The 27962-nt window shown below is 48.8% G+C and overlaps 1 protein-coding gene across 10 annotated transcripts; it reads right to left on the bottom strand.

Moving 5' to 3' along the window:
- On the bottom strand, positions 1-26737 carry RGS8 (regulator of G-protein signaling 8). Of its 10 annotated transcripts, none has more exons than XM_017815839.1 (7): positions 26599-26616; positions 19870-19928; positions 17835-18372; positions 15836-15937; positions 14847-14911; positions 5637-5803; positions 1-3897 (listed from the first exon to the last, which is right to left on the bottom strand). In XM_017815839.1, the coding sequence occupies exons 3-7, from the start codon at positions 17858-17860 to the stop codon at positions 3715-3717; spliced, it is 543 nt and encodes a 180-aa protein (XP_017671328.1). In that variant the 5' UTR covers positions 17861-18372; positions 19870-19928; positions 26599-26616; the 3' UTR covers positions 1-3714. The 10 variants fall into 10 exon arrangements, with proteins under 10 accessions (XP_017671328.1, XP_017671327.1, XP_017671323.1 ...); XM_017815838.1 differs by lacking the exon at positions 26599-26616 and adding an exon at positions 20177-20219; XM_017815834.1 differs by lacking the exon at positions 17835-18372 and having other exon boundaries at positions 26599-26733.
- Between the last annotated feature and the right edge of the window lie 1225 nt (positions 26738-27962).

Raw genomic sequence — 27962 nt, 5'->3', positions numbered from 1 at the left:
ACTGACATCTGGCATAAAAGAAGCAGCTGGTGCCAATTTTTTTTTTTTTTAAGAAAAATACAGTTTTGCTTTAAATAACTAGTCTGCTTTCCTTCAAGAGAGGCGAACTGTAAGAGCAGCAACAAAAATAACTGTGATAGACTCGTATGCCTCAGACAATACTTCTACTCCACTCTGGGCTCTAGGATGATGTTTCCCGTGGAGGATGTTATCTGGCACAACTTTAATGGGCAAAACACTTCTCCTACACCAGCCAGTGTGATTACAGCTCCTGTCACCACTGCAGCAATGGCATCTCTGGATACGCCCACTCAAAGCAATTTTCCAGGCTGATGGAGGAGAGTGGGGAGCTTGGATTTACAGGGTGTTGGCTACTTTGAAGTTCTGACATAAACTGAGAGGACAACAGCACCAACACTGGAGGAGCTTGTGGAGAGATGTTACCTCCTGGAGTCACACTCCGAACAGGACCAGCCCTTGTAGCCATCAGGGAAGCCTGGGGATTGTCCTCACTCCCATTCCTTGGCACAAACATCTTGTTTCTTCTGTGTCCTCCTTTCCTGGCTGTATCTGTGACCCTCCCCACCGTGGGGGGCTTTGCTGCAGAGCCTTGTCCGGGGTGCATCAACTGGCACTAAAGGTCAGCACCATCCAAGCCCACTCAGGAGGTCTGTCAGGGGCTTGTAGAGAAGTACCACAAGGCAGTTAATGTGGCCTTCTGTCTTCTCTTTAAAAGCTGTGACTGCATAAGCCTCCTGCTGCTGGCTCTCGCATCCTGGGCAGCACTGGGATGCTTTTTGCATGTGCAGGCGAGAGAAGGCTGAAAGTGAGGAAGGCAGGGCCAGACAAGGTGGCCACTCTTCACCCCTTGCAGGACTTGTTTGATGCCACAGTGTCAGGAAGCTGAGCTGCCGTTTGGCAGCAGTGGGATCACCAGTTGCAGTGACACTGGGTACAACTGGGGCCACAGGCCATCTCAAGGGGAACTATTTCAGCCAAAGCAGCCTGTGTCCCTGAGAGATCCCAGCCCATCCTGTGTTACACAGGTGTATTAGACAGTGTCTCTTGGAAAGGGCAGTTCTTCCAGTCTCTCCTCACCGTCAGTGAGGGAAGCTTTGAATCCTCCCTTGCATGTCAAGCCCTGAGGGTGTTTCACCACAACATTGGGGGGTTTGCCCTCCCCCCCTGGGTCAGGAGGGGGCTGTATAGGTGATGTGACTCTGCTCCACTTCCTATGGCCCAGATACCACCAGGGACAGCCACTGGATGCACAGCTGTATATCCTTTCCTTCCATCTTTGATTCCTTCCACAGCATTGCACAGGTTTCCCCAGACACCTGTGCCACTGCACCTTCTTTGCCAAGTATCTTGTTTGCCATAAAGCTTTGGGCTGTTGGAACTACTGCACAACATGGACCCCTTAGATGAAACATGGCAAATCCTGGGCATTTTTCAGACATCTCTCATTGCTCCCACTTTCAAACAAGTAGCACAGACTTTTGCCTGAAGCCACTACAGTCAAATTTGCAAAGCAACATCCAGACCTTGAGCATTTTCTCTCTGGACACACAACATTAGGAACATCATGTACCTCAACAATTCCAAAAGTTGTGCCACTGAGCCTGAGTGTGGCTGCAGAATGCCACATCTCTCACCACACTCCAGCCCCTGCTCCTCAGGTGTCCTTGCAGGAGTAGAGGACAGCTTAGAACACTGCCCAGGATGCCAGAGCATGCTGCTCTCTCTGGCCAGTCCTCAGGGAAAGTTAACTGGAGATGATATTTGCCTACCAAAGACCTGGAGAATTCTGTTGCTGACTGAACAGGTACCGAAAAGCAGATTTCCCTACTGAACATAAAATTTGCAATTGTACCGTATTTGGACTTTAGTGTCTTAGAGACCACACACCTCCAAATAAACCAAACATGCTTACCACCTCTATCTTGCTCCTAAAGCTATTTGTTCTAATGTCCTGCACAGCATCCTTACAGAAAGCCTCAAAAACTGTTTCCTACCTAGATCACAGACAGTAATTTTTAATATCCAAGCAGGCTTTTTGTATCTCATTCCAAACACATCATGCTTAGCTTTAGAATTCACTCTACCTAGTTTACACCACACTACACTAAATCTTTATCAGCAGCTTTCTGATATAACCAATCTACCCACCACCCTCATATAGAGCAGAGGTTTAAAGCCTCTGGTTTGTCGACGATGGAGAGAAGGAAAAGATCCTTGGGGTCACTTTCCAGGCCTTCATAAAATTAAGAAAACAGACCTCTGGTCTGTAGGCTCAAATCCACAGACAGGCTGTCTGCTTCTCCACTAGAAAATATTGCAAGAATCCGACAAGCTGGAACGGCAATGCCGTGGAAATGGGGCCATCGGATGGTAGGAATTATTGCACAGCACAGAGGAGGTGCTACACCACTGACATCTGCACAGTCTTCTCCTGCAGCAGCTATCCAGGCTGTGGGAATAGGGCCAAAGGACACCTCACACCCCACTGCACACCCGGACACCCGTCCTGCTCACTCCATGCTTCCCTCTATCCTGTTTGAAACAAGCACCACGCAGCAGGGTCTGTGTCTTTAGTAGATGGCATTGAACCCACAGTGGACAATCGGTAGGTAACAACAGTCAATAATCAGTGAATAATAAAAAATATAATTGTGATTTTTCATGTTGCCATGCGCTGGTCAGGTACTACATGAAAAATACCATCTACCGTAGCAGACAGGTCTTGTGCTTCTCTTACATCTCAGCAAGGGGCAGGGGGGGACATTCTTTCTCTTGACTCTCTCCCAACAGCCGACAGATCATTCCTGAGAAGCCACCAAGCCTGTTAATGTCTGTGGCAGCCAGGAGCCTCTTCGTGTTAGGTTTTGGTACAGTGCCCAACACAACGAAGCCTGAAAGACGACTGGGGTCCTGAGGCTGAGCTACAGCACAAATAAATAACATTAATGAAAAACAATCAGTCGCACTAGAAGATTTGTCTGACCACATCCAGCGAGAGCTTTTGGGATTACCTTCCTCATGAGAAAATCTCAGCTCCTTGGCAGTCCTATGGCAAACAACTCTTGGTCTCCTCCCTGAAAGGTAAGGGGCTGTGACAGGGTAGCAGCTGGTGTCATAAGGTGTGCAACCAAAATCGAAGGGTGAACTGAGTTTGCTGATGGGTTCTGCGCTGAGAAGCAGCATGAATCATGTGCCTTCTCCTTCTCTCTCCCTCCCCTTGGTCTCTAGGTCCAGACCCCAGCAGCCAGTGTGGGAGACACTGCTTTGGGCTGGACATGGCTTCACAAGAGTCAGAACTGCCTTTAGGGCCCTTCCAAGCACAGGGGAGAGGTGAGAGCCAGGGAGATGTCTGGAAGGGTGGAAAGGTGCCATGGTGTTATTTACACACAAACCAATGCAGTAATTTTAAAGGAAACCTGCCTTCCCAACAGATGACCCCGTGACTAGAGAGAATTGTGGGTTTGTGCTAGAGGGAGGCAACAACTGCAAGGTGCTACTGCTAACCAAAAAAAAAAAAGCACAGAAAGTCAAAGAGTCTTAATACCGTGCCTGGATCATGATCTGGAAGCCTCCTCTTCCCCTTCTCCCTCTTTTCTCATTCCCACTGCTTTTAACACCAAGAAATTTTCACATTTAGACATGGGTTTTGGCTGTTGTGGGAAGCACATGGTTTCTGAGGGCCCCACAGCTGCTCTAGCTGAGCCTCCTCTGGGTTTGAGACAGCAGGTCTGTGTAAATTTTGGATCTCAGGAACCTGGGATATGAGTCTTTCTCCATCAGGCTGTGCACCTTCCCCTGAGCTTGGTCAAAGCAGGAGAGGGAGGGCTCCTGCACATTTCTTCTTGTCAGCTCCCGTGTCTGGAAGTCTATGTTCACCTGGGAAAAGTAGCAGAAGAGAGTTTGGTACTGAGTGACCAGTTTGCCTCCTTGAAATGGCGCATTCCCTCTCAGCCGTGGCTGTAAAACAGCAGCAGAACCAAGGTCCCACCCTCACCTGGGCGTAAACAGCCCCCACAACTCTGCAGAGTTTAGTGATCCAGCAGTATGAATCCTGCCCCAAGCCTGGAAAAGTTGAACTGGATTTATAGTGATCTGAGCACTTCTGAAATCAAATTACTTTTATTCAGACTCTTATGCAGCACGTCATCCAAAAGTGCTGACTCAGCCTAACCTCTCTCCTGCCAACCATGGTTTCTCTGTTCCCTTTATTCTTCACAACATGCCCAATATACAGCTGAATGAACTTTTAACTGGGGTTAAACTATTAGTGCATTCTTATTAAATGCTTTCAAACTCTGTTGATCTAAAATAAATTGTTTGATTTTTCCCATAACAGCTTAGTGTTACAATATCTGGAGCAGAGGCTTGAAAAAATAAACCACCCCAATGTTATGACTGCCTTTTGTTTGCAAAGCCAGCTAAGGGAGTTTTCCTGTTTTCTTTCCCTAGCAAAGCAATCAGCATTTGTTAGGGTTATTGTTTGGAAAAAAATGGCTGAAAAGTTGGTATTTGTTGTTACTAACCCAGTGTCCAAACTTAAAGGAGCCTGGAAAGTAAAGCTGTCTGCATTATTGTGCATGACAGCAGTACAGATTAACTCTCTGCATTGCTTAAGGGTCATTCGAGCATGCCAAAATTATAACAGTGTTAAGGAAATTTCACAGCTGGGCCAAATTATAGGAGAGCCCCCATCCTACCTGTACTCTACATTCGTAATCAAGATTCAGCCCTCCAGTCCTTAAAATCTCACCCAGCTTCACGAATAACAGTAAGAAGATGCTAACAGAGAGCAGTGGGCATTGAAGCGTTCCCTGAGACACCCACACACTTTGGTGTAAATCTGGGTCCTCCTCAGTGGCCTTGCAATAGCCTTCCTAGCCCAAAAGTAGAGTAAAATGAGCCCTTTTAGGGGCTCCCCTCGTGGGCACCTGGACTGTGCCAAGCACCCGTGCAGTGGAGCAGAGGCAGTAAGTGCAGTGAGGCCCTCGTGGTTGTGTTATGAGTACAGTAACACAACCCAGCATCACGACACAGGATCTGACAGCTGCATCTGCCTGCCAGCACTTGAAAGAGGACTTAACAATTCCAGGCTCTGCGTTGTGACTGCACTTTTTGTTCAGCTCGGAGTTATTGTTCGCGTCTTTCAGGGGGTCTAATTGAGTTGGGAGTTAGTCAGCAGATAAACACTTCTCCCCGGAGAGTCAACACGTTAGTCATTCCTGGGATTATTCTGTGCAAAGTGTCCTGTGAGGAATGAGCCCAATAGCCTGCTCGAGGATTGATAGTAAATGAGAGGAGCAAGGTGAAATGCTTCTAGGAAGCTGGAAGAGGTTAGGAAATGTAGGTTGAGGCTGCCGGTGAACTCTCTGGCTGTGACTAATTTAGTATCAAAGTGGTTGCCCTCATTGGGGATGAGTCACCATGAGCAGAGGCAGCTGTAGCAGCCAGGATGGCAGTGCCACCCTCCTTATCCACTCATCACCATCACCTCTGGGACAGGAAGGAAGGAGGGAGGGCTCCCTGGCACCCCCACAGGTCCCGTGTGGGGGAGATGGACCTGCTCCCCTCGGCACAGGGATGCCGTGCCAGCCCAGGGTGCTGGAGTACCCCCTCACCTCTCGGGGAGCCTGCACGTCGATGAACTCCTCGAAGATCCGCTGGGCCTTGGCGGCCAGCTTGGCTGCCGAGCGGGTCTTCTTGAAGTCCTCGCAGGCGAGCCAGAACTCCAGGTTTTCCTCGCTGAACTCAGTCTTCAGGAAAGCACGGAAAGCGGCCAGTCCGTCTGCAAGAGAGATGTGGGGAGTTACAATGGGAGGGGAAAGAAGGCAGGAAGCTGCCTCTTTAACAGACACCCTTCCATCCAACCCTTCCTACCAAAGACGATTTGATTTTTCTCCCAAGGTCTGAGATCCCAGGATGTCCATAACTTACACTGCTGCATCAGGTGAACTCTTTTGAGCTACCACGAAGCCAAACATCATTTGATGTAGCTCTGAAAAACTGTTTTCCTCAAGACTGGGACACTGAACCTTTGAAAAGTTCCTCCTGGAATCATCAAGCTTGAAAGGTACCATCTCTTTGCATCTTGTGCATCTTAATGCAACACTTTGTAACATCCTGTCATTAAGAAAAACCTTTAATAAAACACGGCAGCTGTGGACTTGTCTCCTATGTTTTCTGTCACTTTGCTTTATTGCCTTGTGCCATTTTTGGTTCTTATTTAAACAGAGGAAGGATCTTGGAGAGTCTGTTAGAGCTACAATAAACGGGAGAGGAAAAGGACGTGGCATAATTACAACTTGTCTGGTCGGTGGTAAAAGTGTTCTTATCACTTGCTAATGCTTAGCAATTGTGGCATTTCAGTAATGTAATCTGAGTCAGCCGGGGCAGATTAGAAATATGGAAAGATTTATTAGGCAATCTGTGTCCTCTTAAACCCCTGCCTGGGCCTATTTATGGACACAGCCATTGTTTTTTATTTCCTTTCCCTGAACGGCACCAGCAGAGTGGAAGTAGCTGGAGGTTTCATACATACCCTTTCTCCCCTGGATAAATTTATCTCCCAATTATTTTTCCAGTAACATGTTTCTAACTCTTCCCCGTCTTTTTCTATGGGGTCTGAGTTTTTGTAGTTCATGACTGGAAAGCTCTTGAGTCAGCATTGGCTACTTCCCAGCAAGTACCTAAAAATATTGCTGGAATCGGGAATGCACTCGGCAAGGTCATACTCCCTGAAAGGATGAGAGGAGCAGCGTTGTACAGGATCTGACAAAGACTGATGGGGGTTTGTAGGACCTGAACTCCTGCAGTGCTGTGGGTTGAGGGCTCCACCTGCTCCTTTTCTGCTGTGGGAGATCTTGGCAGTGCTGCCTTCCCTCCTTTCTCCCATGGCAAGGACATGGAAGTTGCAATGCTTGGTATGGATCATTTTTACACACCCACAGCAAGCCCAGGCCCACCAGGGACAGGGGCTGGCCATCTCACAGGATCCATCACAAACTCCCTTACAGCTTTGTCCTTGTTTTCTTGCCTGTACCGGGTAGGTGAGGAGAAACAGCAATCACAGAATCCTACAAGGCTTTGGGTTGGAAAGGACCTTAAACATCATCTAGTTCCAACTCCCCCTGCCAAGGAGAGTGAAATGTTCTTTATATTAATAGTGCCAGCCAAGAACTGTGCACCTGACTACAGATAGTACAAACATTTAGTAGTAAGCCAAAGAATTTACCACAGATCTATAAATGGCTACAAAAAAAGCAGACACTGAGCCTATAACTTGTGGGAATTGTTTTCTCACACTCTTGCTACACACAAAACAAATCATAGAATTACAGAATCACAGAATAATTTGGGTTGGAAGGGACCTTAAAGATCATCTTGTTCCAACCCCCCTGCCATGGACAGGGACACCTTCCACTAGACCAGGACTTCCAACCTGGCCTTGAACACTTCCAGGGATGGGGCAGCCACAGCTTCTCTGGGCAATCTGTGCCAGTCCCTCACCACTCTCATGGGGAAGAATTTCTTACTAATATCTAATCTAAACCTACTCTCTGTCAGTTTGAAGCCATTCCCTTTTGTCTGTCACTCCATGCCCTTGTAAAAAGTCCCTCTCCATCTTTCTTCTCGGCAGGGCTGCTCTTGGTCTGTTCATTCCCAGCCTGTATTGGCAGTAGGAGTTGCCCTGACCCAGGTGCAGCATGTTGCATTTGGTCTTATTAAACCTCATGAGATTTCCATGGGCCTATTTCTCAAGCTTGTCCAGATCCCTCTGGTAATCCTAAAATCTTTCAACAGGCTATTCAGATAGTTCCTTCTATATGCTGTATGTGCTATCTATATGCTATATATATATATATCTATATGTTATAGATCTTTAGCAATGTAACACTACCCTGTTTCTCCCTCAGTGTCCTAATCTTTTTCCTGCTTCTCTTGTTTCTGGTAATCATTTAGGACATGGAGATGTTTTTCAGCTCCTGCTGAAGCCTCAAGCCCTAAGAAATGGCCCTGGGTATTGGGCAGCAACAGACAATCCTATTTCTGGCTGCATGTCAGTCAGCAGAGACTGCCTAAGTTCTCAAAGGGAAAGGCAGAAATGCCTTTGGTCCTGTCTGCCAGCCAAGACCAAATTAGAGGCTAAACCCCTCTGTTCTGGGTTTCTCAAAGCTCCTTCAATAACGGGCTCTGTGCAGTAACTGCTCCATCATCAGTCTGGGATGGGCAACAAAAATGGATACATCTCAGCTGTGCTTCTTCCTTCTGTCAGCCCCAGATATAGCTGTATTATTCCAACTCATCCTGACACTTCTTAATTAAAGGACTTTTAGGAGAAGATCAGGGTTTTACACTGCTACAGTGAACAAAACCAGAGCTCCTGTCCACAAGCACTGCAGAGCAAATAACAGTGCAAATTGTGGGTCCAAGCCTGGGGCGACAGCAAGATGACATCAGCCCTGAGAAGGAGAGCAGAGTGCCAAAGGCATCTCCAGGAACAAGGCACCTGTCAGGACCATGCTGCCCATGGCTGCTTTGAGCATCTCCGTGGGGAGATAAATATGATGAAGGAGAGGGATGTTTTAAGGCTGCTCCCCTTCCTGAAATCTGGGACACGGAAACACTTTCCAAAACCTGTGTCCCCCTTAATGCCTATACAGTTCACAGGTCCTGTGGAGGAGCAAGTGGAGGACTGGAGAAGAGAGCAGGGAGTCTTTCCAGGAGGGAAAGGAGAGGATATAATGGCAGACTGACAGGTTTCAGAATGAAGAAAATAAAAAAGGGAGAAAGTTGCAGTTCCTCAAGATCTGTGTCATTTTATATCTCCTCAGCTCCTAGGATGCTTGACATTAAATATTCCTGCACCCAAGCACACTTCTATGACTAGACAGTCTCTGCTGTGTGTCCCTGCAGAGATCTTGCTCCCCTGGCTTTATTTTTCCCCCCTTCTTTCCTGTGCAACAGCTCCAGCGTCCCACCACTGACAGAGAATAATTTTCAGGAATAGGAGTGTTGTGTGGAAGTATCAGTTCTGCAAAATATCATCTTCAAAATATCATCTCTGACAAATATAATATCAGAAAAATGTAATATCTGAAAAGTATCTGAAAAATGTAAGAGCTGGAAAATATAATTTCTGCTGAAGGAAAGGAATATCATGATTGACAAGGAGAGAAAGGCGTTTGCTTCAGCCCTGCCCCGGAGAGCAGCCGCAGCAAGTGTCCCCTGGGACCAGGAGGTTTCCATGTGCTCTGCCTCCTGCTCTCATGTCAATCAACTCTTTTTTATCTTGAAGTAAGTTTAGACAGCGAATGGATAAATAATAGTGTCTGGCTGCTCTCTGCTTTTTCATATATTCCTGTCATGCACTCCTCACAGCTTTCGAGGAGCTGGAAGTGATGAGGCTGAACCTGTGAGGACCTAGCAGAGGAGGCTCTGGATGCTGTAGAGGTCATCCTTGACTCCAGGATGCCTTGGCTTTCATCTTTAGTCCTTGACTGCCTGCCAGCACTTACAGCTGTGCCTGACAGCCAGGTTTGGAGATGGGAGCCCAGAGGACTGGTTGGTAAATCACTGCCCACAAGTATATCGTGGAATAATGACAAATCTGATTGAAAGGGCAGGAGGACAGTTAGGTGTGGGGACTGCTACCACCTGAGCTGGAATTTGGCCTGGATGTTTACTTTAATCTCCTCCTGCACAGTGAAAGCTCTCCAGGAAGGGTCACTCATGAATGATCAGCATTTCAAAGCTCATCCTGTGCAACTGGAGAGCTTTTTGCTAGGGCTACCAGGACTGGATTGGAGTGTGGTATGAGCAGGAGAGCATCACCTCCTGAAATAACCTGGAGTGTGATTCCAAAGGGATGCTTTATACGGAGAGCACAGAAATTAAAAGCAGTATTAGAAGTCTTCAGATGCAGCAGCACAAGATATCCCTAACACATTGCCTAAAGGCATGGCCATTCAAGAGGACAGGATGTACTGGGTAGAGATGCACAGCCCTTCTAGACAACTACTGGGCAATTATTCAGGAATTTGATTCAAGAGATTTGCTTGAAGCCAAAGGAGGAAATCAGTACTGATGGATCAGGTAAGTTGAAGGTGAAGAAATGGAGCTCTTTACTGAGTCTCAAGAGTCTGAGAGAGAAGCCAAAGGCATTTGAGTTTTCACTTTTGCAGTGTAAATACAAGCTTCAAAATGCCCTGCTCTCCATTCAAACAGGCTGAGGAACATGCAAGAGGATTGCCAGGAAGGATTGTGCAAGTGCTCACACATTACCCCATCCCAAGACCTTGCAGGTCACCTGTGAATCAGACAGTGACAGGAATTTGTGTTTTATAAATGGGCAGTGCCAGGCAGCTTGATGGTCATGTGAGGACAGGGACTCAGGAGCTCCTAAAATCCTGTTCAGACATTGCTCTTCAGGACACAGGGAATGAATCCTTTCCAGCAAGAAGGGCTGTGGAGGAAAGGACTGAAGTGGCCAGCAGGAAACACAAGGCAGGTCTTAACTAAGGCAAGCCTCAGCAGCACGAGGAAGGGCCGAGATTAGTGGCCTAAATCACTCAGGCAGGGAGGCTTAATAACCACGCACCTGCCACTGTCAGAGTAAGAAAGCAATCAACAATCATTAATTTAATGCCCACGTTTCACTCCATCAGCAGACTTCGTGTAGGAAGTAAAGGTAGAGTCCCTGTGGCTGCTGAGTGAACGGATTAGCTCAATGGAGCATGTTGGGTCCAGGGCTGGAGAGACAAAGTCACACATGTACGTGCTCTCGCTGCTGCTGAGCAGTGCTTCGTTTAATCTGAGCTGCCTGTCACCAGCACAATGTTAATTCTAATGCTGTTCTGGCTTAGAAAGACCTAGAGTAGGTTGGGATATTCCTGCGCTGTGTAGGAAGAGGAGGAATGTGTAGACAACAGAAGGAGGAGAACAACAATAAAGTTTGTGCAGAAGAGCACAGAGATCACAAAAAAAATCTGGAGGGGGAGTGGAATTCACCCCTGAGATAAAAGTGGAAATTCAATGCAAAGGTTCTCGGTGTCAGACGCTTCGTTGAAAAGTGAATAAGGGTTGAGGACAGACTGTCCTGCTGGATTCTGGACAAAGGACAAGCCATGTGTCCAGCCCCGCGAGGGAAGCAGAATGAGACATGCTATTGCTTGTGTTTCCCTCCAGCAGCCTGTCAAAAGAAATTGTCATCTGGCTGACCAGGCTGTACCTCCTGGGCATGGGTACAGAGGGGGGATTACTCCTCAGTTACTCACACGCTTGCACACACACTCTGGGGACCCCGCTGAGCTCCTCTTCCCTGGGAGCCATTGCTCTGGCACAAAACAGGGAAAGATGCCAAAATCTAGCATTTTAAAGCTTAAAGCCACTGCTTTTGCTCCCTGGGCACCCAAGGAAACACGCTGCATACAATCTGCCTCTTACTTTCTCAGTTCCCTGAGAAGAGCAGGATCAGACTTCTCTCTCCTGTTGCTTGCTCAGGAGCCCTGACCCCAGGGAACAATGCTGTGCTGTGCTTGCGTCTGGCAGTGAGCTCAGACAAGGCTCCTGATGTAAAAAAGGGATTGTCTGGCTGACCCCAGGGTTTCAAGTTGATTTGCTTTACCCATTAGCAAAAGCAATTAGGATATCATTGCACTGACCTATCCATCTGGGGCTGTCAGTGAAACGGAGCTGGGCTGCATCCCACTGCTCAGCACTGCTTACTCCGGGAGGGATGAGGATGCTGGATCCCAGTGGCAGTGCAAGAGGAAGGTGGGGGTGCAACAGGGAGAGCCTTCCTGCCTTTCCTACTCGCAATCTCTTGCAAATGTCAACACGAATTACCCTTTAAATGACTGGGGAATTAATCCAAATCAGACCACTCTGTGCAGAGGGGCATTACCCAGCCTGGGAATCTCTGCAGAAAAGCAACTGCTTCAAATCCCAGGGGTTTTCAAGCCAAGATGCTGCAAGACAGCAGCAGGTCAGGATCAAACATTATCTACACAGAACATCCATTAAAACAACGTGGGGAGAGAGAAACAGGGAGCTCCACGGGGCCATCACACTTCAAGAGATATTTGGCAAAAGTGAGCATAAAATCACAGAATGGTTTGGGTTGGAAGGGACCTTAAAGATTATCTAATTCCAGCTCCCCTGCTATGGGCAGGGACATCTTCCACTAGACCAGGTTGCTCAAATCCCCACCCAGCCTGGCATAATGACACTCTCTGTAGAGTCTGTATAATGCATGAAACCTATTCAGGTCACTTCCATTTAGAAACCTTTTGGAGACTCATGAAAGTAAGAAGAGGAAGAAGTGGTGCCTGCTCTGAATACGAGGGCAGCCTGCTCACCTTGGCATTTTGGAGAGTCTTTTAGGGAGCTCTGAACCACTTTCTTGCTCCTTGGAGCAATTTTTTCACCTGTCCAGCCCCTTGCAATATTGCCCACAACATCTGCCCCGTGTTCAGCTGCCACATCCAGCTCCTGAGTCCTGCTTGAGCAGTCCAGGGTTTATTTTCCCCAAAGAACAGGAGGGCTGGAAGGGACCCAAAACCTCCGTAACTGCAGCAGAAAACACCACACAACCCCCTGAAATCAGCATCACAATCTCCTTTCCAAAATAAATGAACTGTCCATCTAGTGAAGACAGAGTTTATGACAGATGTGTCAGGCAGAAGTGATCTACCTGCAGATGCTGTGAGCCTCAGGGGAAATTCTCCCTGAGCCCAGCTGGTGCTTAGCCCATGCCCCCAAGCATGAATTTTCCCTGGCTAATATTGTTCACCTGAGCAGTCTCAGGGAAATTAGGAGACAGTTCTGTCCTTTTCTTGGCACTGAAAGCAGAATATTATCTGGCAGCTTCACTACAGACAAATGCCAGCAGGCCAGGCACTGCTTCTTTTTACTCCCAAATTTTGGCAGATAAGGCATAAGGCTCCCTTACCTGTCTAATATCAGCACATCTCTAACAGCAAAAATGCAACTCATACAATATAATTAATTTTTTGAATATATGTTCTTCTCTCCTTTAAACCACTGTAACTAAAACAACATTTTTAGTTGCAACAGAGCTTTTTGTATTTGCATCATTATAACCCTTGGTTGCCAGGCTGGCAATTCCAGAAGCTTCAGGTGCAGAGCAGTTATAATATATTCCTTTAGAAAGTAGTTTATTAAACAACAAATTTCTTTGTCACCAATCACCAGGCAATGTCACCGTGACTGCAGATAAAAAAAGATTAATTTAAATTTTAAAGATCACCTTCTGTTGCTATTAGGAACTGAATATTTTTCATTAGTGCCAGAGAGTTATCAGAATTACTTTCCATTCTAGAGACAGGAAAAATCCTGATAATTCATTTATCACTCTATAAGCCTAATTTATTAATAAAACCAGACACTCTTGGGGAAGCTGTTGGACAAAATAATTGAACTAAGGTTTGATTCAGCATCTGCAGTAGTCACCTGAAGAGGGAACAATCTGTATAATGTCAGGGCATAGATGGGTAAATTTGCTGGGTTTTGTAACCAAAGCATTTTTGCTGCAGTCTGTATCTAATAAGGAGAATTTCAAGTTTTACATCAGTCAGGGAGGAGCAGGGACTCAAGTTCAGGATGGTAACAGTGATGTGCATATCCTGTCCTCCTCCTCTTAATCCCCCAGGCATCCCATAGTCTCTTTGGTGCATTTTTCCCCTTCTTGTTCTGAATTTCCACAAAAGAAAGGTTCCCTCTTAGCCATACCCAGCTATACCATATTTTTTTTTCCCTATTGGCTGCAAGAGCAATGATCTCAACTAGATACTGCTGCTAAAATTATATACTGTTTTTTCTGCCTTGGTCAGCCAGCCTGTTCAAAGTTGTCACTTAATTCCCTGCCAAAACTGTTGTCAACGCAGTAGAAATCCAGCAAAATTACACTTTACTTAATAATATAATTCTACACTTATATTTTAAAATGTAAGTGCAGAAAAACCTGAATCTCTAAGCAAGCCAGACAGCTCCTTATTGCAATGAAACAGTTCACCGCCCACGTTGACTTTTCCCCAACCTTGTCTCACTTGGGTTTTATTCTCCAATAGAAACACATGAATGAGCCCATACTGTGAACTTCTCTTTCTTGTTTATAATTTCTCAGCATGAAAATGCTGGCAAAGCAGAATCATATTTGCTGAACAGAACTGATACAATTGATCTGTTGAATAGAGAGCGAGGTGGGCTGATGATAGGTTGGCATGAGTTTTCTGGATGGGAAATTTTCAGGTCTGCATTGATAACTGTAAATTAGATTCCGCTCAGGGCAACCACGGATGATTTCTCCGTGGCAGAGCGAGTTGTTCAAGGTTACTGAACCACTCAGGGCGTTGTGTCGTGGTGCTCCCAGCAAAGGCTGCACGGCAGCTCAGAGAGCAGCTGCAGGGAGAGGGGAACAAACTGGAATCGTGGCTCTCAGGGGGATTTGGTGAGCTGAGAACCTGCTGTGTGCCTGGGTGGAAAGGCTGGACCCAGAGGCACGTGCTGAAGGATGATCTGCAGGGTTGCAGCCTCGGGGTCCTGCCCCCAGTACACCCCCAGGGGCTGGAGAAGGCTCAGGCTGAGCTGTTGTGGGTTTCCAGGAAGTAGCAAAGCCAGGAAGGAAACACACAAAAACCTTTTAAGCAGAGGGCAAGTCCTGCCTAGAAAGGATGGTGACCACTGGGTAGTGAGCAGGTGTCCAAGGCACCCTTCCCCTGCTATGCAACACATTCTTTGCCCAAACTACAACAGGTATTAAGGGTACAAGAGGAAAAAAAAAAAAAGTGTAGAATTTGATCTCTACTCACATTTATGGGACAAAAGGACATCAAAAGAGTCTGCCCATCTTGTTGCTTCTTCTGTTGAGAGTCTTCTGTAAAGAAAGGAAGAGGCAAGTTGCAGATAACCCACAGCTTCTGATCGCCTCTAGAGCTGTTTGGTGAGGACACCAAGGAAGGCTGGAATTCTTCTCACCTGTCTTTGGAGGTCTACAATGTACAGGTCTCCAGGTGAGCCAATGACCCTGGGTTTTCTTTAGAATCAGTGAGGAGATACTAAGGGACTTGCAGAGACTCAGCTGAGTTCATCTCACACCCCAAGATAGGCAGGTAAAATAAGCCAGAAGAATCACACTCGAAAAGGGACCAATTTTCCCTTATTGACTCTAAGCAGAGGCCCAGGGAACAAGCTCAGGTGCAGACATTTACATTGTAAACTCCAAAAGTCAAGCGAAATGAAACCCACTGCTGCAGAAATGTTTATTTCTCTCGCTTGCCTTTCAGGGGAAGATTAGACCTTAGCTCAGGCATAAGCAGTGACTTGTGATCAGATGAGTCCCATCCCAGTCATCTCAAATCAGGACTCTGGGTGGTTGGAAGCATCTGTACAAACTATCACCCAAATTTTGGCAGTGCTTCATAGCAAGGCTCAGATGAAGGTGATTGTGACCTGAAATTGCGGGTCACCTCTTATACCAAGCCAACTACTCAGGCTTCGATTTGTGATGACAGAGGTGTAAATTACATCCTCAAGTAGGTGCAGACTGTCCCACATACTGCAGTGGGGACTCTGCACATGTCCTGTCTCACGGGAGAACTTGTGTCAATGATCCAGGTATTTGCTGAGGCTGTTCCTGCTGTATCGGTGCTGTTTTGGTGTCCTCCTTCCCCGTGGCTAAAAGAACTGGTCACAGCTTATACAAAGTACAACAAAAGGAAGACAATACTGGAGGGGGGTGGTGGGCAGGGAGGGGAAGGACAGAAGTGGGGTTGGGGTGGGATGCTGCAGCTATACTCACTTCAAAGCCCGGTTGGGCTTGTCCGGAAGAATAGCTGTGAAATCATTATATGAGTCTGATTTGTGAGACAGGCAGCCCAGGCGAGTCCTCATCCCTCTGTTCCTGTGGTCGATGTGGGGGAGCAGGGGTGTTAGCAGGGGAAAACCAAAGAAGATGATGATTATACATCTAGCCAGAGTGGCAAAAAAAAAACCAACAAACCAAACCCAGAAAAACCTCAGTGACACTGTGCCTCATCAGACCTGTGTCCTTGACTCCCTCATCTGTGGGAGTGACCCTGAGACATCTCCAGTAAGATGTCAGGCAGATGCCAAGGTTGGACTCAGCACCAGAGCAGCTGAAGGCTCACCCACACCAGTCATTCAGCTGCTCTGACTGGCAAAAAGGCTTTTAAAGGCTGCACTTTGGGATGGTTTCTTGGAAAGTTCTGCTCTGGTCAGGTGTGGGAGGAGAGCAATGGGCAGCAATACAAGAAATCAGTCACCCTGTTCCAGAAGCACCAGAAACAGCACAAATACCAGGGCTGGAGGACAGGAGGGGGCTGGAGGAAGAAGAATGGGAGTAAGGCACCTGCAAGGTGAGCCTGTGCAGCAGAGCCATGAGTCCCTGGCCAGGATCGATCCCAAGCAGCTTCTTTAGGCTCAGGGTTACATAAGCAAGATAAAACTGCCTCTTTCCTGACACGCTTACCCAGGCAGAAAATGGCTTTATTGCTTTTTTTCCTCTGAATTTCAAACCAGCCCCAGAGCCTTCGATCCTCCGCCAGCCCCTCGTGTCCTTGCCAGCCCCTTCCCGGGACAGCAGCCGCAGCATCCTTCATTACATAACCCCGGGATGGGGAGGAACACGAAGGGAGAGGCAAACGGAACACACACATGCATCCTACGGGACTGGCACCATCTCCTCTCCAAAACATATAGGGACTGGTAGTGGGTTTACATGGGCTCTAGCAAGGCAGAGCCTGTGATTTGCCTCTCCAGCCCAAGGGCATCTCTTCTACCAGATTCCCTGGAAATCAAATCAGGCCACTCTCTCCTCTGGACCATGGGAGGAAGATTTAGTGACTCAGTCTCCACTTCTCAGCTGCTGGACCTACTTTCGAGCTGGAGGAAGCCCTTCTCCAAGCCCAGCTGCCAAACAGATGCCGAATACTTTCTGTGGCTGCAGGAGTACAGGATTTTTTCCCTTCCATATGTAATTCTTGCAGAACACTTCAGCACCAGTGCCTGAGCCAATCTGTAGCACGCCTGTTTCCCCCTTCTCCTCCCGCCCTTCGGAGAGCTTCTATTATTGCACATTTTAATGTAATCTTAAAGCAAATTAAATGTTAATTAAATGCACCGAGTGTCTCCCTGGTGCAGCACAGGCAGCTCGCAGCATTTAACAGGCACAAAAACCAGGAGATCTTCACTTGCAGGAATTGTTGCACAGCCTCCAACTATGGACCCACGGCCATGGGCCCAGGATGCTGCACTCCATAAACCCCAGATATCAGCACGGAGAGTGTCACGTTCCCAGCTGAGCATGCTGGACCTGCTGTGCTCAAACAGACACCGAGTCTCCTATGGGATCCTCCTGGTACCTTTCCTGATGCCTCCTACCCCCAACCTTTCTCTTCCCTGCTCTGTTTGCTCTAGCAAGCTCACGAATTTCCCAGCAAGAGGTGTGACACACATTACCGCAGTGCTGCTCAGAATTCCCTCTGATGCCTGAGATCAAGGGACTGCAGCAGGGAATCAGAGGGTATGGGGGGCAGAGACGCTGCGCCACGGGCAAGGAGTTTGTCTGTCTCTCATGGAACACCCTTCTCTTGGTGAGGACTTCCAAGACAGGACACAGGAGAAAGAGAGGGAAAGAAACTGAGTCCGCAGGAGATGGAGAGGCAAGGGAAGGGCAGGAGGGAAGAGGAGACGCTGCAAGAAGCTGAAGGGCTTGCTGGACAAGATAGAGAGCGACAGGATGGGCAGGGGTGAGGGGTGCATTGTGTCTTTCCAGTTACCTCCGTGGGATCAGTAAGGCAGCCATTCAGGCATCCAGTTATGGTTAACCCTTTAACTGGCTGGCTTGGACCGCAGTCGGGGCTGTTTGCAGGAGGCAGGAGTGCAGGAAGGAGGGATTTACTGTCTCATGTCCTGGCACTTAAAAATTTATCAAAGGATCCTCTTTGCCAAAAACAAGGAGGGCCAGTTGTTCTCAACCCATTTGATCCTTGCCTCCTAGCGCGGAAGGTCAGTTTTTCAATGGAAGGTGTTCAGAGTTGAGGGATGATCACAGAGGAGAGACAGCATTTCCTTCTAAGACCAGGACCGTGGGTTAAGTCCAGCTTCAGGTCTAAAGAGATTTGAGTTTGGCGTCACAGCTCACCACGGAGCAGCAGGAGTTGGCATTATTGCACTCATCATTCAACACCTTTGAAGGTCTCTCCTCAACGGGCAGAGCTCCGGGCTGACCTCGCTAAGAAGGCCAAACTACCTCTTGTCCCTGTCCCTCCAGGTCATGGCTGGTGTTACTGGCCAGGCATCATGGAAAAGCTGGCACTGCAAATAAAATAACAGGAGGACTTCACGCATCTGCAGGTGCTGGTCTTTTCACCATCACAGGCTCAAGCACTCACACAAAAACGACTCAAGGCAAGCGACTCCTCTTTGGGGTGGTGGGAGCCTGTGGGGAGCCACCAAGGAGATGCACAGTCTGCAAAGGGGAGGGAAGGAGGAAGGGAGAGAGGGAGACTGGGGATGGCGGGGTTTCCATAAGCCTTGGCACACAGGCAACTGGTTGAACAAATCTCACAGAGAGTGAAGGTGAGATCCACCAGCCAGGACACGAAAGGGACAGAGAGCAGGACTGCACAGTGAGCACAGGGTAAAGGTTTCTGACTTGTCAGGACAGGGCCAAGCTCCAGGTAACCTCCATGTCATGCTCTCTTGCCCACTGGGAACAACTGAGGAGGAGACAGAGGAACTGATGAGAGCAGGGAGGGTGTGCAAGGAGTCAGGACCCTGCTCTGCTGGGGCCTGGGGAGATCCCGGAGCTTGGGCTGCCCAACACAACATCCCTCTTAAAACCTGATTACATTAAAAACACACAAAGCCTCTTCCCCACTAAATTAATGGAACTGGGATTGTGCTACATGCCACTGAGTGCATTCCCTTAATCCCTACCCTGACCGGCTGCTTCGGATGCGCTTTAACTGAAATCAATCCTTGTAATTCCTTAAGCCCCTTTAAATTTCCTCATTAACAGCCTCACTCACCCGCATGTGGGGCCACAGCACACAGTTTCCTAGAGTCCAGCAACCCTTGCTCCTCTTTCCCACTGCTGCTCCAAATCGACAGCTGGAAGCAGAGCCGGGTGCCCTCTCCCTTGCAGCCTCCTTTAGCAGCCCGATTTTTGGGGTACTGTTATGAAACAGCCTTCTGCTCACCCCCACTCCCACCCACTCGCCAGCCCCCACAGCAACCACCTGCACTGCTGAGCAGCACCCAACTTCCCTGCAATCCCAAAGTCTGTCTGACTTCACGGATGCTGAGACCTACATTTCCCATGAAGGCAATCCCACTGCTCAGCTGACATACCCACGGATATTTCCTCTGATTGCAAATAAAGCCGGCGAGGTATTACTTTAAAATATAATCTGTGGTGTCTGGCACCACAATAGGGGTCCTGGTGAGGGTTTTTACTTCCCACTCCATCATTCATCCTACCTCCCCCTCCTATGAAAGGACCCCGGTCAAGGAGAATTGCCAGTCTCATCATGGATGTGTTTTGGGGGTTTCTTCTTGGGAGACAGAAAGGGAGGGGTGTGATTAGGACATTCAGGTTGTCAAACCACCTGAGCAAAGATAAAGCCATCCCAATAGAAAAAAAAATAGCAGCACAAAGGTTAAAAAAATAAAAACAACAAACCCAAACCGTGAAATCTCAGGGGCTTCAGGAGATTAAGACCATCCATCCGTTCACATGCAGAGAAAGCCAGGAAAAAAACGAACACAGAGGCATTGCGGACAGACGGACACAGAGATAAAGATACTCACTGCCTTTGACCTGTCCTCCCTGCCGGTGGGTCTGTGCCGACAGCGTGGTCAGAGAGGCTCTGGGGAGAGAGCAGAGCGTCTTCTTCAGAGACAGCCCCCTGCCCGGGGCGAGAGTCACACCTCGACACCCCTCCCCTCCCCACCTCTCTCCGGGCAGCAGCAGCAGCCGCAGCCGCGCCGCTCAGAGCCGCTCTCCCATCCAGCCAAACCCTCCGGCAGCCCCAGCCCGGCTGCGCAGCCGGCTCGCAGCGCTCTGCCGAGGAGCCCCCCGCATCCTCCCGCTCCGCCGCATCCCCGCCTCACCCACCTGGCAGCAGAGCCCCAGCCTGTCCCCCCGCGGGGATGGGGGCCCGCCGCGCACGGGCGGCGGATGCCAGAGGCTGGCGGGGAGCATCTGGGGGCGGGGAGGGGGGACGCCTGCGAGAGCGCTCGCTGTTGTCACCCTCGGTATGTCGGAATAAAGCACCCGCCTGCATCGTTTTAATCGGCTCCTCAGAGGTTTTGGGGAGGTTGCCGCTCTCTCGGGTCGCAGATCGCCAGGAGTTGCCACAGACAGAAGGGGTGGGAGAGTTTAATTAAGGAGCCCAGGTGTCAGCGGGGCCAAATAAGATTTTGGCACAAGGCAAAGGAGGACCTTATTGCTGGGCATGGGATGACAGAAGGAAAAATCCACTTAGCAAGCCAGTGATGTGACAGACCCCTTGTCTCACCTGGTCTGTGCAGTCCCGCTTGTTCCCTGCAACCTCCCTCAGTGCCCTCCACCCCACCCTATAAGCTCCAATCCCTTTTTTTTCTCCTGCACCTGCCTCCATCCTCCAGGGGATGTGTGTGGGATGTCCAGTGCACCCCAGTGACTCTAACAACAACCTAACCCAGGGCACGGACAGGGAGGGGGCTGCAGCACAGCCCCCCGACTCCGGGCTCAGCCCCACCATCAGTGATAAGATCTGGGTGTCACACAGGCTGCCCAGGTGCTGAGGGGGGTCACTGGCTCACTGAGAGCTCAAGCCATGGGATATCCATTGCTTTTTTGATCCTGATAAAGTTGACTGACTAAAAAAAAAAAAATAAAAATAAATTTTAAAAAAAAGACTTCTGCAGTTAAATAAGCCTTTTTGATGGAAATTTGTAGTCACCTTCCTCTCTGTTAAAACACTGCTGACCTTGGCATCCTGGTGCTACAAGCAGGAAGCATGGCTTGAGATAGCACATTATCACCAGGCACCATCCCTGGGGAGAGATAGAGTCCTGCAAAACCTCCTACAAAAACACAGGGATCAGCAGCACTGCAGCAATGGTCTCAGGTCTCCATCATCTTGGATGCTCTCCTTGACAGCTCAATGTGGCAAGGAAATATTTGACTTGTTCTCAAACTCCCATCTCAGATCCCAGTTCCTGACTGGGATTAATCATGTCTCCAGTTATCAGAAGACAAGCACTGAAGAAATGCTGTGGCTGGCAAAATCTCCTCTAAACCACAGTCAAAGGTTGAGGTTCATCTTATGCCTCTGCTCCCACAGGCTGGTTTGCTCAAGTTAAATAACAGTCAGTTACAGCCCTTGCCCCAAACCCAAGCCAAATTTAACACAACATCACCAAGGGTTTAACTTTTAACATGTCATTTTTGTTTTAATACGTTATTTCCACGCTCCCAGGTTCTCTCTGGGCACCGCAGGGTGTCACAAGTGACAATGTTTTCATAATACTTCCAGGACATCCCTCAGAGCTCATTTACACCACAGATATTGTGGGGTGGAGGAGGTCAGCAAAATGGTCAATCGACAAAGCTCTGAATAATTCTGGTCCATTACTCAGATACTTTGCTGCAGTCCCAAACAGATCAAAAACTTTGATCCACTAATTCTGGATGGGATAGGTCAGTGGATCACAAAAGTGCTCCCATTCCTCCCCCTGCTTTTACACCAGTTTTATATATTGCAATCTCACAGCCATCACCAGTATGAGTCCCCCAAATTCCTATTTTTCTAGTACATCATTAGAACCTTTTTGTGACCTCAGTGAGATCCCGAGCAACATAAATGACTCTGAATATCATCATTTTTTTCTTCTAAAAATCTCCTGGGGCAGGTGTGAGTTAATAGAGAACAAGAATAAGTGAACTGTTCTGACACAGGCACTATGGGAAATGTAATTAAATTGCAGATAAAGAGAATTATGGGGTTTTTATAGTGTAATATTTTAGAAAGCTTTTGAGCAGTAGGTTTATAGCAAATTCCTTCTAAAATAGCCCTCCTGCTTCTGACTACTCTGTAGCTTCTATTTAAATGCTTTTAATAAAAAAAAACCTCATTTTGATATTAGGCTTGAATCCCATCCAAAATTTTAAATCTCACCAAAAATTACTCCAAAGCAATTTCCTCCTGACCTGGTAACAGCAAACACACAAGCAGTGAACACGTGCAGCACTGGGAATGTTGGCTGTCCCTGGGGGGGAAGGAAGGAATTTGCCACTGTGTTCCCTGGACATTCATCTTCTCCCTCCCCAGGGTTCTTTTCACCCTCCCTATTGTTTTCAGTGCCTCCCCACCTATTCCATGTGTTTTGACCATTGATCATCACTCAAATGGTTTTTACCCAAAAACTTCTTCCAGACCAAACAGCTCCGACAGCTTCAATTGATGCCCTTTTCTGCCACTCAAATGAGAGATATAATTATGTGGCCTGAAGACATCTCTGCCTTCCAGCACGGCTGTCCTGACACATCCAGCAGGACCAGGAAGGCAGCTTTGGCTGGTGGTCCTGTGGCTTTTGCCTCTCCAGGTACAGGGATGCTCCTCCTGGGGCTGGCAACCCTTCTCCGAGCTGGAAGATCAGAAGATGTCTACATTGACTGGCTCATTTACTTGGCTGTGGGTTTGCCTCAAATAAACCCCTTCACCTTGACATTTAAGCAGACTTCTCCCTATCTTCTCACTCTTGTTCTGTGTCCTCGGGGGTCTGCTGCTGCTCTGGAATGCCATTATTTTTTGTTTAACATCACGCTGAGCCCGCCGCTGTCGCTTCCACTTCTCATTTTCGACTTCGTAGCCTTGTCATATTTACAGTGATCCCTGCCACAAGGGCTTTGAGCTTCTTTGGGTTCTGTTTGCTCTTACTTTGCAGCTTTTGTTGGGTCCATGGCAGCATCTCTCTTTTCTGGTGCAGTGCTGCAAGGAGCTCGTTCGAGTGGTGTGCTTTCACAACCTGCTAGTCCAAGAGGATTTTCTGTAGTGCCAAGCAAACTATCCTGTTGCCTCTGAGATCTCTCCAGAAGATGCTCAGCAACCTGGTGTAATGGAAGGTGTCCCTGCCCGTGGCAAGGTCTTGGAACAAGATGAGCTTTAAAGCCCCTTCCAATCCAAACCATTCCGTAATTCCATGTAGGCTCTGTGACTGCAAATTGCCAGTTACACAAGGCCAGCTGCCTCCTACAGTAGTCCTGGCTTTGGGAATTCGGGTGGGCTGCATGCTGCAAACCTGCAAAGCCTGTCTTTAGCTTTAGCTCAATGACAAACCTGCAGCCACAGTCCCCTTCTGCTGTATTCCAAGGGAGCTTTGGTCTTTTGCTGGAGGACTGGAAGGAACAACCACCCTTGACCTGGAGTGACACTCTGAGCAACTCTCTTGTGACATGAAGTGTCATTTGATCTCCTCCATGTTCATTCAGAATTTATCCAGAATCCAGACTGGTACCTATATTGGGCCCAACCCCAAGGGAATTCAAATCAGTAATTAATTTATCTGCAGAGCTTTCTGTTCTCCACCCCTGTTTGCACTCAAAGCTGGAAAGAAATTGTTAGTAACTGACAACCAGCTCTGCTCCCTGTGCCAAGGCTGCCTGATGGCTTGTCTGAGTGTCCAGGGAAAACACCTTAGTTCAGCACAAGGTGACTTCCTCGGAAGGAAGGAATTAGGACTTCACAGATCACTTGCTAAACTGCAAAACAAACCACACATTTCTCTCACTTGTGAAGAGCCATCAGAACAGATCCCCCTTTTAAAAAAGATCTCCAGTAGCACTACGAAATATCCAGAGATGCAGCTCAGAATGCTTTCAAAGGGTTAATTTATCCATTCACCTTAAACCTCAAATCATTTTCCACACCAGCCCAGGCAGGAGGAAATCCTGAAAGGTGAAATAAGGGGAGCTTGAGTTTCAGGTACAGGTGAGGAAATCAAGCAGCTGATATACTGGATGGTGGGTTGATCAAAGAAGCCACCTCACATGTGCTAACAAGGAGATAGGAGACACCCACCGAGTCAAACTCCCCTTGAAAATGAAAGAATACGTTTAAAAATAAAAATGAGTTACATAAAGTGTGATCTACAGTTCTGTCTCTGGCTTAGCTCGAGAGCGTGGCAGCTATTTAAATTCTCTCCTGTGTCAATGATAAGAGTGTCTCCTGGACATGTTTGTGGCTCTTGGGCATCACAATTGCCGTGGCAGAACAGATGCTTCCACTGCGAGATGGCTCCTGGCCCCTGCCTGTGCTCCACGCTCCTTCCCCAGTTCCTCCAGGCAGGTAGGACACAAAAAACCAACAGCAAAGCAGAGTGGGAGGCTCCAGGCTGAGAGGGGCAGACGGGAATCAAAGGGAAGAATTTCCCCTTTAAAGCACTTTGTTACAATTTGGTAATTGTTCTCTGAGGAACCACGCTGCCATGCCCAGGAGCAGCTCCATGTAAAGAAGCGTGTCGTGCCTCTGTGTGTGCGTTGGAGAGGATGCTGTTAGCGTGGAGCAGGGAGGCAGAAAGGATTGGAGTTGACACAGAGCTGCTCTGTGCAGCCTTGGAGCCCTCCCAGCTTCCAGCGTCGCTGCTGCTGTCAATATGGCAGCGGCTGTAACGCAGGCAGTGTGTGTGGCTGGGAAGCCGAGACAGATCCACCCCAACAGACAGAGTTCCACAATGATCCCCTGCCACAGATTCTCTGTCCCTCCTAGGTTTTGATTGAGATCTGATGCTCGGCACAGGCCAGGGAGCGAGGCTCGCTGAGAGATGAGGTTTATTTTCTGCTAAGAGATCATCCGAGGTGCTTGCTAGCAACCTGCATTTTGTGAGCTGAACACTGCAAACTAGTTGTTTACTGACTGCTAAAAATCAGCCCCAAGACCTCAGGGTTGCGGTCCCAAATCCATTTATGATGGACAAGGTCTGTGCTGCTCTGCTCTTATCGCTGTTATTTCAAAGACTTGGGCTTACAGGGCATCCAGGTCCCACAGCAAGGATTTACTGGGGCTGTTAACCCTGCATGGATACACAATGTGGGACTGGCAGGTCAGTCCCACCACAGCAAAACACCTGAGCACGTGCTTCACTTTAAACACACAAGAAGCTGAATGGGTATTTGTAGGACGAAATACAAACAGAGTTAGCCGCAAGGGTGAGCTGGGATTTCTCTTTCATCTCTGGAGGCTGCTGCTCTAGCCTTAGCTAAAATATAAATGAGGTGAGTGAGATGGGCTCGTCCTCTTTCTGCAGCAGACAGTGGTTCTTTCATAAAAATGTCTGCTGCATCCAGCACCGATCCCTCCTCGGGAAACTGGCTGCAGTCAGTGCCTGTGTCCTGCCGGGCTGGATAGAGATGCTCACTGAGCTCTGCCAACGCCTGCACCAGTCAAGCCCTAAGGCCCGGGCAACATCCCCAGAGCCGCATGGAAGGACGGCAGGGCAAGAGGCCAGGCTTGTCCCAGTGCTGCTTTGGAGGAGCCCGGGGCTTCAGGGACAAGAGAAGAGCAGCACAACAGGAAAGAGAATGCTCAGCCCATTCATTATGCAACCTGTACGCTCCCCAGATGGAGGAATGGAGGAATGCAACGGCATTCCGCCGGGATGGGGTGCAGACATAATCAGCCACAGGGTAGAAGATGCCAACACAACGGGTCCCTTGTATTTGTTAGCTGTGCCAAACAACCAGCTCATTTCCCCCACCCATCAAAGAGCAAAGAGATGACCCTCACCACTGCAGGGGTCTCCATGAGTTACAGCAGCCCTGCAGATGGGGCAGCAGGAAAATGAGCCCCCCCGGTTTAGCTCCCTGCTCTTCCCCCAAAGAGTGCACATGCCTCTGCCATCTGCAAGTTTTCATTACAGTCTCAGCTCAATGCAGCTCTCTTGCCTCCAACACGGTCTCTTTTCGCTCCAATTAGTCTTATTTTTAACCAGCTCAGCCCCAGCATTCAGCCTGGGTGTTAGTCACAATGTCACAGATAGCCAAATATTCAAAAGAAACACAATCCACCATTTTAAAAACACAACAATAGCAAAGCAGGGGGGGAAAATGCAAAGATGGTGAAGATCTCAGAGGTGCAGGCACCAGCACAGGCTGATGTTTTCTCCCAGCATCAAAGGCCCAGCGCTAATCCCATTGCAACGGAGATCACCCCAGAACCAGTCCCGCTCCTCCATCAGCCCAGCCAGGGCTGGGCTGGGCTGAGTGTAAGAAACATGCTGCTCTTTCCCTGCCTGCTAATTACAAGCAGTGTCTGTGTCCCTTTGACCATTCATAAGACGCCACAGGAAGATTAATGCACAGGGAGAAGCGCTGCCGTGCCATTAATAGGGGTGACATCCGAGCAGCACCCTTCCCCTCCCGCTCTGCCTGCAGAGTCATTCTTTCCCGCAGGAAACTGGGGCAGGAGCAAGGAAAAATCCCTCCCCCAGGGGCTCGTGGCCAAGTGAAGGACCACAGGGCCTTTTATGACCCACCAAGGCCCTCCTAGCTCTTACCTGTCTTGCAGCTACGTGGCTTTTGGTGCTTGATGGACATGGCTGGTTGGGGCCCTGAGGAACAGTGTCTGCAGACTCCCGGTGCATCGGGGAGGGCGAGGGACCCAGCCTGGCCACAGTTATCTCCGCAGGAGCAGCAGCACTGTGCCACTTTTCCTGGCTCCCCAGCCCTGCATCTCGTGAAAAGAACAAGAGCTGGTGGAAGGAGGGGGGTTACGAAAGAGAGGGAAGGGGGAGAAGGGAGAGCGGGAGCGCGCTCTCGCAGATGCACACACACAGAGCAGACAGAGGCTTGTATAGGATGGCACTGCCTGACTTGCTCTCATTATTGCCGCAGGCTGGCTGCTGCCCATGGAGAACTCGCCAGCATTCGCTGCTGACCGGGGGCACGGTGGGGGAAAGGGACAGGGAAGAGATTAGGACCTCATGGACCATCGGAGCAAGGAAAACTACCGCCTGGGCACAGGGGACTTCGTTGTCTTTGTTTGCTTTTACCTGGGAGAAGAAGAGCTGTGCTAGGGGCAGGAAGGGATCACAGTGACAGAGAGTTCAGATTTTCATGGATCAGTCCTTTCTTCCTTTGAACATAAAGCAAATTCCCAAGCCCAGTCCTCTGAGGGATGGCGTAGGGCTGGCCTGACCCAGGGCTTTTAAAGGTGGCATTGCATCGAGACAGACAGAAAGTGGGTTGCACATACCCAAAGCACCAGTACAAAGCTCAGCCTCCCCCTCTCATTCCCATCATCTGGGTTGTGCCAATACAGATCTAAAGGCCTGGCAGGGGTGTTGGAGGGGGTGGAAAGACACTCCAGCCATGACACCTCCCCTTTGGATGCTGTGAGGAAGCTGCATGCAGAGCTGCCAGCAGTCCCTGACACTGCTGATCTGCTGCAATGACAGACCCAAAACACAGGGATTCAGACATCCAGCTGTAATCCTCCCCAAAGGGACACCAATTCCTCACTCCACAGGTTTTTACAATGGGCTGTTCTAAAGCATCACATGCTTAGAAGCGTGTACCCCTCTGGAAGGAAGCAAGAGCTTTGTGCCTAATGTCTTTTTCAGCTTTTTGAAAGCTCTCACGCCTCTTCCCCTCCTCTGTCCCAGTGCTTTACCACTCAGAGGGGCTGGGTCTCACCTGAGGGGCTCAGTTTGGTCAGAAGGATTAAAATGAAATCCAAGTCAGAAAACCCCGAAACTCCCAGTCACCCTTTTATGGCAGCTCCCCACTGTAAGGTTTCCCACTGGTGTTTGCAGACACATGGATCTCTAGCCACAGGGCTGCTGTTAATAGAAATCAATGGCTGATGCACGGAATTACAATCACAGTTTCCAAGTCAATACCCTCCAAAGCAGTTAAGCTG

Source organism: Lepidothrix coronata, unplaced genomic scaffold (genome assembly GCF_001604755.1).
Source record: "Lepidothrix coronata isolate B3197 unplaced genomic scaffold, Lepidothrix_coronata-1.0 Scaffold52, whole genome shotgun sequence".
In the NCBI taxonomy this organism is placed as follows: Eukaryota; Metazoa; Chordata; class Aves; order Passeriformes; family Pipridae; genus Lepidothrix; species Lepidothrix coronata.
Note: the sequence above shows the minus strand (reverse complement) of the source record. Positions and strands in the feature narration are given on the sequence as shown.